The 14,571-nt window shown below is 40.8% G+C and overlaps 1 protein-coding gene across 4 annotated transcripts in view; it reads left to right on the top strand.

Moving 5' to 3' along the window:
* Positions 1-11,353, top strand: part of ATP11B (ATPase phospholipid transporting 11B (putative)) — a 107,398-nt gene extending 96,045 nt beyond the window's left edge. The window contains exons 29-30 of one of the 4 annotated variants that reach the window (XM_061637399.1): positions 475-608; positions 6,293-11,353. In XM_061637399.1, coding sequence (XP_061493383.1) covers positions 475-608; positions 6,293-6,374 — 216 coding nt within the window. In that variant the 3' untranslated portion in view covers positions 6,375-11,353. Of the gene's footprint in view, positions 1-474; positions 2,528-6,292 lie in introns of those variants that run through there. The other 3 variants (XM_061637400.1, XM_061637398.1, XM_061637401.1) reach the window with 3 other exon arrangements.
* The last annotated feature ends 3,218 nt before the right edge of the window (positions 11,354-14,571 follow it).

Genomic DNA, 14,571 nt, shown 5'->3' on the forward strand with positions numbered 1-14,571 from the left:
GTTGGACCCGCTATGGGGGTCAATGAGACATTGTCAGTAAGTTGCCAAATCAAAGCTACTTGTGGGTAGTACTGACGGGGGATCAGGAATTGGGACGAGTGTATGAGCTGGTCTAGGCTAATAAAACCTAAAGAGAAAGCAGACATAGCTTGGGGGAGCATAGCAGTTGGGTAAGTCTGGACCCCAGACGTCCTAGTCCAAGTGCTCATACAAATGATAAGGTGGGCAGATTTTAAATGACACCATCACTGCTGTAACTCTTGTAGTGCTTATTAAATTGAACCGCCCAACATGTTTACATGATCTACAAAAAGGATGCATATTAGCTAGAATATATCACATTCACGCTCATAAGATTTCTGTTGCTTTTTTTGTTTAAAAGAAAGATTTGTGACATGTAATAGTCCAAAAACAATCAAAACTCAGCTGCTGAAATACTAATCTCCCTTTTGTTTTCCCTACCTGCACCCTCAGCTTACTGAGACAAGTACAGGTATCAACTGCTTGGACTCCATGTGTTGCTTCTCAGATGGAGAAACAGCATGCTCGTCTCTTAGAAGAATGTTGGAACGAATAATGGGAAGATGCAGCCCGACTCGAGTCAACAGGTGTGGAATTTCTCTCAATTGCCTTTGCTGCCGACGGTTCTCTTATAAACTGGAACACGACGAGCCAGCAGCTATAGATGTCTAACAAAAGGCAGGAAATACTCCTTGTAGGCCCTTTTTGGGATCTTAAAAAGATCAGTATTTGTCTTTTTGTTTTGTTTTTGGAAGTGCTTTCAATAGGGAGCAAAAAGTGAGGCGTCTTTGTATTATTTTGTCCTGAAAACTTGTTGAATTTTTCTTGTGACATCTTCTCTCTCATCCAGCAGCTGCCATGTGCCTAGAGTGGCTTTCTCATACATATGAAGCTACCCAGGGGGCAGAGCTCCCCTGTTCTTTGCAGTATCAACAGACAATCTGAGTGTTTGCCAGTGAACACAACAGAGTAGCTTCTGCTCATGCCAACCTTTGTGTGTGTGCTGGAGTCTCGTGGAACTCCACTTGGCTTCTTTTTCTTGTGTGCATATATCAGTATGTTTTTTTCCTCTTGTTTGCATGTCCTTTTCCTTAAAATCTGATCGCTGTCGTGTTTTATTCTCCTGATTTAGCAATCGTGCATTCACAAATTAGAAATCAGTTTGTGGAATCCAAAAGCTTCTGTCCCTTGTTTGTTCAGTGTCTGTCTGCACACTAATCATAGTGCAATGTCTGATTCTAGTTATGCAAAGGTTGTATTGTCTCCCCTGAGATAGAGCTGCTTCTGTAAATGTAAAAAGAAAGTTCTGGGGTTTTGTTTTGGGGTCTTTTTTTTTTGTTGTTCATTGGCAGTGTTAAAAACCAGTATTTTAAACAATATGGAACAGAACTTTTATACGTTTAATTAGAAAAAAACTTGACAGAACGAAAGCAGTCCAAAATTACCGTTTTTCAATTGTCAGGCCTTTTCTACTTCCTCCAACACTATGTGCCATTCAGAAATCAGTGCTAAATGATCCTTCAGATATAGATACCTATTTTTTTAAGCTGCATATCCATCAGAGTCCAGTTAAATATATTTGACGAGCATGTGATATCCAGCAATTGTAGAATCTGCAGATATTGTCTGCAGTTACATCCTCCTGCTGAAAGGGGGGGGAAACAATGTGACAAATATAGGGAGATATATTTGGGGGGTAGAAAAAAACCCTATTGCAGTCGAGTTTCTTTAAACACCTGAATGATATCACAGCTTGCCGCCACTTAAAGCCAAATTGAGAAAGCCATATTTCTCCTCTTAGAGGTTCCTTGAAAGAACTCTTTAACAGAAATGGCTAACTTGCTGTCTTCCAGATATTGCAGAACTACAATTCACATCAGCCCCAGCCAGCATGGACAAAGGCTGGTGGGAGTTATAGTTCAGTAACATCTAGAGGGCCGCAGGTTAGCTACCTCTGTTTTGAAGCATCTGCTGAGAGGACTTCTTTGCAACTGAATCACAATCAGAGAGGAGGACAGCAGTGTTTCTTTCTGCTGATATGGAAACAACAGAGATGCTTTTTCAGTTGGAGGATGCTCCGGTGTGTCCTGCACCATGGCCCGTTTGGGGATGCAACCCAAGGCAGTGGAATCCCATTCTCAAGGGCTGCTTTTAGGAGACACAAAAACACCTATAGGGCTTTACCTGTGGCCATAATAAGGTAAATGGCTGCTGTATCCTTGGTGTGGTTATTTTTTTAGTAGTTGGGGAGCTTATACTACCAACTGATTATCCTTCCCAATGCTGACTGTTCTCTCCACCACTGTGTTTCCTGTTTCAGGTTGTTGGGTGTGTCTGTTTTACAACGTTCATGTTGTTAACCCAGGTGTCCGTTGCTCCGTCTCAAGCTTTTGTTAAATGCCATTGTTCCGTATCATGGGAACTGTTACAAGTCCAATTTTTTAAAAAAAATAACTGATCTTGCTTTGTATGGAAAGCCAGCATGAGATATATATATATATATATATATATATATATATATATATATATATATATATATATATATATATATATATATATATATATATATATATATTAAAAAGTTTTACTAGACATTTTTAAAACAGGAGGAGCTTCTGATTGGTCTGACACTTTTTTTCCCCTCTAGTGGTTGCTTGAATTAAGTGTATTCCTACTTCTTTGTTACTCTCTGCTAACAGCAAGCCCGCCATTTTGGCTGGCTGGTGTGTTTATGGAAGGAGGGCCTGTTGCAAGGTTACTTGGCGTGAGAGTATAGTTTATCTCTGTCATTCAACACACAGAGGAGAGACATGCTTACACCCTCCTGTAGGTACCACCTGTCAGTGATAGTTTGGCCAGCTAGTGACAAGGCTAGAAGCTTTGAATAAAGTGTTTTCTTCCACATAGCAGTAAGTAGTTGTCATTCCCTCGAGGGGGGGGTTAAAGAGTTGCATTTGATGTGTCAATTTGGAGTGGGAGTGACATCCACTCTTGGTGACGCCAGGCATTGAGGATCAAGCCCGCTCCTGTCTGCATAGTCTCTCTGCTCCTTTATCTACATAACCCCATTGCGGGTTCTGTTTCCTGGTCACATGAGAATGCAGTGGAATGATGGAATGCAGTGGAATGATGGAATGTTGGGAAGTGACTTAATAGAGAGACGACATACTTAGAACTAAATTCTTCATTCAGTAAGAACACCCACTAGCAAGCGAATAGGGTTGTTTTACACAGAGCGCCAAGCCAAACCATGGTTTGCACAGGTGAGCAAGTGTACGGATACCCTGAAGAAAATCATAGCCAGTTTGCTCCTCCTCCTCTGGTCTTGCTACCGCTGCAATATCCAGAGCTAAGCCATGGTTTGACTTAGAGTGACATGTGAACACAGCTTATGGTTTGTCTCACTTCCGGCACACCACAAATAGTAAACCAAGAACAAACTTTGGTTACATGTCATGGTTTGTTGGAAGCGAGACAAACCAAGGGGGCAGGTGCTCACATAAGACTGAGTCCAACCATAGCTTATCTCTGGGTAATGCAGCAGCAGCAGCACGGCTGGAGAAAGAGCAAAGCGGCCACAGTTTTCCTTCTGGGCACTTGCGTGCTTTCTCATTCTTGCTAAGCTATCATTTGGTTTAGTGTTACATGCAAACCAGGCCAATATCAGAAATTTTTTTGGCTGTGTGGTGGTTGTCACAAAGGTAGGTATAACCTGCTTCATGTTCAACTTTGGCCAACAATTCTGATGGGATTTTCTTTCCTTTCTGTGACCTCTATAAGTATATGACCAGCATGATGTGACTGAAGTCTCCTATTTGACAGAATAGTACACTTTAGAGCTTATCATGTATCTTCTCACCTGTTTCATTAAAAAGCAACCCAGTATATGGAACCTGCCTTAGTGCTGTCCAAAGGGTTCCAGCATGTTCTGTTTCAGTTTGAAATTCTGCTGAAATAAATTGGTTTAGATCATCACTTGAGAAAAAGACAGAATAATTCTCTTGGCCCAACTTTCCTTCATAAAAAAATGTACAAGGTTTGGAATTACACAGCACTCTTCCATTGGGCAGTTTGTAACTGTAGCTCTTCTCTTTCCTATGGGCAAACCAAGATGATATTGTATATATAATGCAGCAAATGTTGGGTGCAAGTTGATTCCCTAAAATCATGGATTTAGACCAGTTACGTTCTTGGTGGTGCTACACAGAGTAGCTGTTGCCCAGATCATTTTGATCTGAGATAAAGAGGACAGTATCAGACTTCAATATTTCTTTTCCAAATCTATCAGAGCCCTGAGATGTGCACCCACAATAATATCTTGGGCACCTGGAATCCTCATCCACTTTAATGGAAGATGGCAATCCTTGTGACAAAGCAAACATGTATGTAAATCCACTCCTGCAGTGGGAATGAATGGGGAACCTGCTCTGAGCAGGGGAATTCCTGGTGTCTGTCCTGAGTCCATTTGATCAGGCTGGTATGCTTTAAATAAGCTTAGCGACTTCAGACTTGCCATTTGTTTTTCACTGAGGACATTTCTCTCACCTTTCATAAAAAGATTGCTCAGCATGGGTGTGAGCTGAGAACTTTCCCATTATCTCTCACAGAAGTTGTGTCTGTTGTCAAATGAAACGCCTTTTGCAGGCTCAGATAATTGGTGGTATAGGTGGAACGTCCTTGTTTCAACCATGCAACCGAACAGTCCTCCACTTCCAATATTATGGATGATTTTCCCACATGGCCAATCTTAATCTGCAGGCAAAGGCAAATGAACCAGACGAAGGTCCAGTATACATCAAGCCTTTTGATCTGTCCTGGGTGTCAACCCACCCTGGGTGTATCCTGTGGCATTAAAGAGCTGCTCCAGAACATTCCGTTACCACCCATGTTTTACCAGCACTGAATATTCTGTCAAATAAGAGGACTGGAGTGTGAGATCAATACCTGGTGACATTCTGAATGGTAGTGTTTTTGTTTTGTCTAATGGTGTTCTTAAATGCTTGGAGTAGAGGGGAAACAGGTATGGCACTTGAAATCCCCTTTAATGCTTTCAAATTTGAAGCTTTAAAATACAGTTTCTGAGAGGCTATTCTGAGCTGTCATTGATTTACAAAACAATTTGTGCATGGCTTTTCTAAATTACCAAAATGTGTTGCCCATCTGTCTTCCATCAAACTATTTGTCATTGCATCAGTCATTCAAATGTTAATTTTTTTTATTAACAAAACATGTTTATAGTAACTTGCTCGAGAGATTTAAGGTAGCTGGGATGGAGGAGATAGATACTTCAATTACTCTTTATTCTTGGTTTTGGTTCCAAAAATTGCTTTTTTGAGATTTCCATTCAGTTCCTGTGCTCATTTATAATCTTGTCCTGAAATAGATTTGACACAATGCCATGTCTCTAATATGTATCTTTAACCCAGAATACTAAGGTTTCACACTGGCTTCAATGAGAAGAAAATGTTCCACACTGAATAGACGATCCTTCTCTCCCTGTATGCCACTGGTGGCTAACCTGTGGCCCTCTAGATGTTGTTGGACTCTAACTCCCATCAGCCCCAACAACCATGGCTAGTGGTCAGGGATTATAGAAGTTGTAGTTCAGCAACTTGCTACTCTGGGCTCCTACTGGGAGATAGGGTGGGATATAAATATAATTAATTAAAATTTTAAAAAATTCTGGAGGGCCACAGGTTAGTCACTCCTGGTGTATACCAGGTATTCGCCTCCATAGATGGTACTGAGAAACCTCAGCGTGTATTGGGTTCTGTATCGTGGCCACTATATGAAAGCAAGTCCCGTATGTGTAAAGGAGCCTTGCTTTGTCTTACCTATTATACCTGAGATCCAATAATATGGGCGCTCAAACATGTACGTGAAACTACTTCCCCTCCCTCTTCTGAAAATGTTCTGCATCTGTGTGTATATTTGACGCAAAGAGCTTTGACTCGCATATGCAAGATGTTTTAAACCATAAATTGGGGATCTGTGCCCTTCCACATGGTTTGGGACTAAACTCCCATCAACCCTGACCATTGGCCATTCTAGCTAAGGCTTATGAGAGTTGGAGTCCAGCAATGTTTGGTTGGCCACAGGTTCCCATCCCTGTTTTTTTTAAAAAAAAGATGTGCATCAGAAAACACATGGAACTCTGGCTCACTTCTTTTTGGTTTTTTTAAATCCCTTTAAATATTTCTTTCCTTTCCATTTTTCTAAACCAAAATTCTCATTTCCAGCCAGCAAAACTTCTCTCTTATTGTTACTTTAGATCATGGAGCTCTACGGAACCCTTCTATACCAACGACCGAAGCATCTTGACGTTATCCGCAATGGACTCAATCGCATGTTGAGACTTTTCTGTGTCTTGTGGAAATCCTTGTCTTTGCTAACATAATAGTTTACAAGCAGATTCACGGTACCACAGTACTTGATTAAACAAATTTCCCACCCCATCCCCAGTCACATAAGATTTTAAAAAGAAAGAAAGTATCAAGATGGAGTCCTAACACAGCTTGTTTAGGAGCTCCAGCCCTTTGAAGTTTTGTTTCATTTTTTCCCTCAGTATATTTCTTTGGAAAGAAAGAAAAAAATGCATGCTAAGCTGTGGGAAACGGTCTGTCTATTTTTTCCTAGAATGATGAACGATTTAAGGAGATTTTCTTCTGGGTTCCCTGCCAAATTCCTTCTGTGGAAGTTTCATTTGAATGTCACTGTAAGGCAATTATGGGTGGTTCTTCTACAAAATGGTTGATTTTGAAGGTTTCAGCTTGTCATTTGCAACAAATTGTGTTTAAAATGTCATTTATTGAAGCTGAACCCTATTAGTATTTTTTCAAATGGATAGTTTTGATTTTCCATGATCAAGTCAATCAACAATATTAAGTTGGAATCTCTTAAAAAAGAGAGGCAATTGCTCTCCAGATTGCCATGCTAATATGAAGATAATCAAGGTATGACATTACTAGCCAGCGGCTCTACAAATTGAAAACTTTTTTACACTCTTGTTAAAGAACCTGGAAGGAGTTTGAATATGGAAAATCATAACAAAGCCATGTTGAATAAATTATAGTCTTGTTCCCAAGGCATGCATGATCAGGGAGGCACTTTTTGTACATATATTTTTCTCAATATATTTATTTGGGTCAGATTATACTCTTGAGGACAGCATTTATAAATCGTTATTCTCCCTGTTTTTGCAGTGGCTGCTAAGTTAGTGGCAGCTTTTGTATGAATCCTGTGCCCTTTGGGGACATACAGGAGTTCATATTGCAAAACATAATGTCCATGCAAATAACTTGCATGTGTACTTGCACTGGGGCTTCCTTTCCCCCCCCCCCTTGTTCTAAATCAAAGGCTGCTTCTGGGCCAAACATGTCACGAGTGATGTTGAGAACATCAACCTCTGCATGTCCTTCCTATTAAAAAAAATATGTAGCGTGGATGCAGTTTCTGCATCATGGCTCGACTGCATTGGCTACTGCTGGAGAGGCTGGAAACCAAGTGCCAAGGGATCACATCACATATCTCCTTTTGCCGGGCATCAGTGAGGTTACTGCTCTCACCGGCCACTTGCCCAATGCTTCTGCTTTGGAAGCCCCACTTCTCTCCCCACCCCAGTGTTTTGAAGTAGCATCTCTAGCTAAGTAAGGTGGCTGCTTCCAAAAATGAGGTGAGCCTCAGGAACACCATCTTGTGCATGGAGCTCATTGCATGCACCATATTTTTGTAAATTGTATCACTTTTAGTTTGGTCTGCAAGCACTGAAGCTTTTACACAAGTTAATGTTTTCTGTAGGAGGAGAGAGAACCCTTCAGTATATGCCAGCAGCATTTTGGCACAGCTCCAGTGCATCTCCACTTAGATATGCAGGAGAAGAAAAAACTTCCCAGTGGACCTTTTGATTGGATATCTGCTGCTGGCATCAGTAATTTTGGTTTCATGTTCCATTTTGTTTTTCTTCAAATGCCCTTATTCAAAAGCAGTCCATTTGGGCATTGACATAAACCACTCATTCATACTTGCTGTTGCCCTCCTGGATTTTCCATTTCATCTTTTCATGCAAACTGCTAAAAAAGGTATCGGACTTCACAAATAATCCGGCTCCAAGCATTTATTGAAATACATAACATAAAGTACTTTTTTAAAAAAAATGTTTGAAGAGTTTTGAATTTTAAATATTTTTGTCCACAGCTGCACAATTCTTATTTGAAGAGTGATTGACTTCATTTTTTAAAAAAAATTTACCATTTCTCCCTCCTCTTTCTCCGCTCCTTCTCAGTGTGTGTAAGGGTGCAGAAGAAGCATGTATTTAAACAAATGCAGGAGAAGTATAAGATTCCATCTGTCCAAACCATGCATAATTTTCTGTCTGAGAGAAAATCAAACAAAGAAGATTTATTTCATGGTACCATTTGTTTGTCTGTGATAAACAGGACCTGGGTCAAATGGAAGCAGAGAGAATATATTTTGCATTGGACTACAAATGCTTTTGTAATTTCATCTTTTTTTAAAAAAATGTATTTTGGTTACTTGATAGGATTAGTTCTAGATTCAAATTTAGGCAGAAATGTATGCAGAGCAAAAATGAATCAAGTGCAGATTTCATACCTGTTAAGATAAAAGCCAAGAAAGGGAAAGTGGGCTGGTTTGCCTGCTTTATTTTTTTTTTGGATATGGGACAAGTTGTCTAAGTCACTCCAGTCCTCCAGGCACAACTTAGTGTCAAATTAGCATTGTGTATCACTGCCTCCTTGACAGAATCTGAACTGCAAAATCTCTTGTTCCAACTTGAGAGTTCACCAGTCAAGTGTTCGTACAAGATTCCCAGTCCAAAACGATATGAGAATCCTAATGAGTCTGATACACCATCTGAGCTAGTCCTTCTGTGTTTACACGAGTGTGGAGGCCTCCACTCCAGTAGGATCTAAAGGAAGGAGCTCTCTTTGAAATGGATGGCAGTGGAGAATTGTGTGTGCTTCAAACCCTGGCTTTGCTCTTTAGAACTGCTAGATAGATTTGAGGCTGCTGGAGGTACTTGAGTGATTTCAGAAAGCCATCTGCTCTTACAAAACATAGCATCATACATAACATGGATTGTCCTCTGCATGGCTTTGGGTAGCTGTATGTGTTGCTTCAAGTTGGCCAAGACTTTTTATTGTTATTTCAATCTCTACCTGCACATAGCCAGCTTGTGGTAACTCCATTCGTAGTGGGGTGTGGCTGTTTAAAGCATCACAAACCTGTAGCGTTCTTTTCATCTTGTACGGGGGGAATTAAGGCTGAGTGGAATCTCTGTTTGAAAATATTCTAATGCTGGTTGTTTTGTGGAATGCAATATTCAAATGTATATAACAAGCAATCAGTGCAACAGTTCCACATCAAAATGAAAAAAACATACTTCATATAGGGCTGGCTTAAGTGCCCAGTAGAAAGGCTGTTAAAAGCAGCCAAGCTGCTTCCTATAACCCAGAAAGAGGAAGGGTTTTTTAAAAATTTTATCTGTTTATTGCTATTAGTAATTTTGCCTTTTTCAGAAACTCCATACCCACACCCTTTAAAAAAAAACTTGTGGCTGGCTTCCAACTTTTTGTGTAGAATGTTAGCAAAGCTGAGCCTCCAGTGGGCACAAGGGATGCATTGCCTAACACTGAAAGCCCTGGGGCAGCCCCTGCCAATGTCCAGTTCTCTCTTTGCCTATTGGGTCTATGCGCTCTCCCTGGGCCTTTGGCTACAAAGTGTCTGACTTAGAACTGGAGCCACAATAGCTCGGGGTAGAGTGCTTGTTTTGCATACAGAAGGTTCCAAGTTCATTCCCTGGTATCTCTACATAGGCGCCCAAAAGACTTCTGTCTGAACCTCTGGACAGCTGCTGCCAGTCAGTGTAGACAATGCTGAGCTAGGTGGACTTGTGACCTGACCGGATCCATGACAGCTTCCTTTAACACACACTACCACTGCGATAAGGATGCTGTTGGAACCTGTCACGGCTCCACCCCCTGGGGATTGTAACTTGGTGCAAATACTACAGCTTCTCTGTTAGAGATCGCAAACCCTTACAGAACGAACTTCTAGGAAGAAGGAATGGCAAACCAGTACATCTGCAATTTGGATAGGATCTGAGGGAGCAATGTGAATTAAACCAGTGTCCCACATTGGACAAGTGGTCCCTGACTCTGGAAAAGTTGAAGAATGTACAGGCCCAGCCTTTGCTCTCGCCATGGAATAACACCAACAGTGATGTGGAGATTGCCACCACTGTGGCCATCTTTATCCTTTTCGGTTGCTGTGTGTTTTACCAATTCATTGTACTTTCATAATAGCTGACACACAATGGAGTGAAAGTTGTCTGTGATTCAGAAACTCTCAGAGGTATATGATGACATTTGGAAGTATATTGTGAATGATTTAAAGCTGCTTTTTTGTCCACGTCGTTGGACTACAATTCTTATCAGCTTGGTTGGGGAAAGCTGCTTTAAAGATTCCCCCTGGCCCTGCAGTAAGACAGGTGCTCTTGGAGGTCGCTGATTCATAGGGTCACCATAAGTCATAGTCGAAGGCACATAACAACAACAAAAATCATGCTCAAGCCTGCTTGTGCGCACTTAACTGCTGCCGTATTAGTTGGAATTTTACATGTGAGTAAACTTGCATAGGATTGTGCTGTGTGATTACCCCATTTCAGTAAGACCAAAAGCATCACTCATCATCTCTGGCTTGGGGCAAAATGTGTGTTTCAAGAAAAACCAATGTAACAGATAGTGCTAATTGTTTGTTCCCTGTTTGCAAAAAGAACTGTTACTTCAGATAAGGCCTATTTTTTTCCCTTTAGCTGTGGGCAAAAGATTTACACACTCCTTTTTAAGAATCTAGGAGATAATTTATTTTTAAAATGAGGGTTTTTTTAGATATGAGAAACATTATTTTTAACTATGCCAAAGACTATGCTTCATAAAACATGCTTGATCCAAGGTCTTGTTAATTGTTCCTCATGCTCATGAAGAAACAGTGAGCCTTCTTGATTCTTTGTTTTGAACCAAATATGGTTGAGTGCGCTCCTCACCAGGTTTAGGAAAGACCCCTGAATTGTATAGTTGCAAGTTGTTTTAAACTGTGCAAGTTAGACATTAAAGGAGCATTGCCTATTGGAAACCAGAGCAATAATTGGTATCAAGAAATCTTGACCACAGGCACTGTGGCCACCTCTACTGTTTTTAGATCCTCTGTGGCAACAGAGTTTAATACAGCGTGCTAACTGTACTGCTATGTCAATGAATTGTTCTATAAAAGTTTATGGAAATTATATTTATTGAATAAATCTTTTGACTTTTAAGTGGCTTGTCTTCATTGCTTAAGCATGGATGCTTAAGAATTCATGGGTGACAAATTGCATGTTTGTTTAAGTGCATTCTGCAAACTTGTTGTGCATAGGTAAAGAAACGAACAAAAGTCTGGCAGCCCAACCCTGCTTCCAGTAGGAAAAGCTAACTGCCTGGTAGCTTCAAAACAGGGCAGGGACTACAAATAGTTAATCCATTGTTGCATATAAAAATTACTGTGGAAAGACCATATGTTTATTTGGCCCTCTGTAGTAGGGTTAGGGAATCTGTACCCTCTGATTTTGGAATCCAGCCCCTACATGCCTCAGCCAGCATGGCCAATGAAGTGGGGGTTGGACTAGATGACTTTTGAGATGCCTTCCAATGCTGGTTTTAACATCTTGAGGGCCACAGCTTCCCTGTTCCTGTTCTACAGACTGTAACGCTTGCATGCTTTTAGATTCTTGTTTGGTGTATTAAAAGCAGTGCTTCAATACTTGTATCCTATACTTAGGTGACAATTGTCTTTTCAGCACCTACTGAAGGCTTTCCTCTTTCAACAAGCCTTTTAAGTCGAGACCTTATCCCAGGCTGTATTGGAATTACTTTAAAGATGTTTTAAGATGTTTTTAGTTTTTCATTGCTTGTTGTTTGCTGCCCTGGGCTTCTGGGAGGAAGGGTGGGATATAAATTAAATAAATAAATAAATAATAAGAGGATACACCACACTAGCATCTAGTGATAAATGCACTAATTCACCCATCAAAGAATAATCTATTTTCTGTTGAAGGGAAGGAAAATCCTCTCTGGAGCTATAAATGGACAAAAGAGGACTTAAGTAGTAAACAGCAAAAGCATTAACAAACACTTGCTCTTTCATATTCCTGTATGTGTGCAGACACACTGTAAATTACATGTGAATTTCTGAGCATATAAAAGTAGCACTCTACATATCATTTTTTCTTGCACAGTGACTGCATACCTATTACAGTGTGTGACTCATGTATAATGTGCAGCACTCACGTATATGGGATGAGCAGGAGATTAACCACCACAGCATGCAGGATCCAGAAAATTTACTATGCACCATTTTAAGTTTTACTGTGCACACATATATCTATATTCACTAATAGGCAAAAACCCTTGCAGTTTAAGGACTTACCTATAAGCCAACAGACATTTCTATCAAACTTTAAAAAGCAGGGAAATTGGGCAGCTATAGTGAATGCTACTAGCAGAACCCAGCAATGATGTGAAACGATTGCTGATGAAAGTTAAGAGGAAAGCACAAAGGCAGGACTACAGCTGAACATCAAGAAGACTAAAGTAATGACAACAGAAGATTTATGTAACGTTGAAGTTGATGAGGACATTGAACTTCTCAAGGATTACCAATACCTCGGCACAGTCTTTAACCAAAATGGAGACAATAGCCAAGAAATCAGAAGAAGGCTAGGACTGGGGAGGGCAGCTATAAGAGAACTAAAAAAGGTCCTCAAATGTAAAGATGTATCACCGAACACTAAAGTCAGGATCATTCAGACCATGGTATTCCCAGTCTTTGTATGAATGTGAAAGTTGGACAGTGAAAAAAGCGAGTAAGAGAAAAATCAACTCCTTTGAAATGTGTTGTAGGAGAGCTTTGCGGATACCATGGACTGCGAAAAAGACAAATAATTGGGTGTTAGAACAAATTAAACCAGAACTATGACTAGAAGCTAAAATGATAAAACAGGTTATCATACTTTGGACACATCATGAGAAGACCTGATTCACTAGAAAAGACATAATGCTGGGAAAAACAAGGGAGTAGAAAAAGAGGAAGGCCAAACGAGAGATGGATCGATCCCATAAGGAAGCTACACACCTGAACTAACAAGATCTGAACAGGGTGTTTCATGACAGATGCTATTGGAGGTTGCTGATTCATAGGGTCACCATAAATTGTGGTCGACTTGAAGGCACATAACAACAACAATAGTGAATGCACCAAGGAAGCAGAAGACCTGATCTCCTCTGAGATATTGTACTGCCTTTGAAATATGTAAAAACGCAACACAATTTGGGTTGGTCTTTCACAATCCAATCCACTTCCTGTGTAGCTTGGAAAAATTTGGTAACGTGCCTCTGAGCATATGGTGAGTGGTGGTAACAGCGAGAGGGTTTTTTTTGCATATTAGTGAATTTCTCTGCTTTTTAATCTGAGAGGTAAATGGGATCCTGTGAAAGTTTGCTGAGAATGGATTATTTGCATGCCTATTGAAGAGGATAGGTGAAAGTGACCACAGGGGAGGAGGAAGGACAGAGGGGAGGAGGGGGATGGGCAGGGAAAAGGAGGGCAGGTTTGATCATTTAGATGCTTATTGAGTTCAATGGTATTTCCTTCCATGCAGTCATGCTTAGGATAGGTGAAACTGACCATGGAGGAGGAGGAAAGAGGGGAGAGGAAGGCGAAATGCAAGTTTGATTATTAAGTTCATTGGGATTTACTCCCATACAATTTTGCTTAGGATAGGTGAAACTGACTACGGGGGATGGAGGGAGGCGGAGGGAAAAGAAAGAGGGGAGATGAGGGTGAAGGAGGAGAGGGCAGGTTTGATCATTTGCATGGTTATTGAGTTCAGTGGGATTTACTCCTGTGCAGTCATGCTTCGAATAGGTGAAACTGACTGGGGGGAGGGAGAGGAGGAGATTGGGGGGCACTGGGCAGAGGGAAAGTCCTGTCCCTTTCTAAATGTTTTATTTCCCCCACCTTTTTATTCAACAGCAGACACGTAGTCTCCCACCCAAATTTAAATCAAAGTTGTTCCTGGCATCCACACCAGACATGAATTCCACTTTAAACAGGCATCCCCCAAAGAATCCTGGGAAGTGTGGTTTGTGAAGGGTGCTGAAGGTTGTTAGGAGATGCCCTATCCCCCTCACAGAGCTAAAAATACCAGAATTCTCTAGGAAGAGGGGCTGACTGTTAAACTACTCTGGCCACTGTAGCTCCGTCAGGGGAATAGGAGTTTCCCATCAGCTCTTAGTAATCTTCACAAACTACACTTCCCAGGATTCTTTGGGAAAAACCATGACTGTTTAAAGTGGAGTAAATGTCCAGTGTGGGTATGGCACCCTGATTAGCCAAGCCCAGCAGCTATTAGTCTGGCTTTTAGAACACTGACAGTTGGTTCTTGCCAAGCATGCCTGCACAATCATATACTCCAATGTTAATTTTTCTTAATTAAAA

The sequence above is a fragment of the Rhineura floridana genome, chromosome 7 (genome assembly GCF_030035675.1).
Source record: "Rhineura floridana isolate rRhiFlo1 chromosome 7, rRhiFlo1.hap2, whole genome shotgun sequence".
NCBI classification, from domain to species: Eukaryota; Metazoa; Chordata; class Lepidosauria; order Squamata; family Rhineuridae; genus Rhineura; species Rhineura floridana.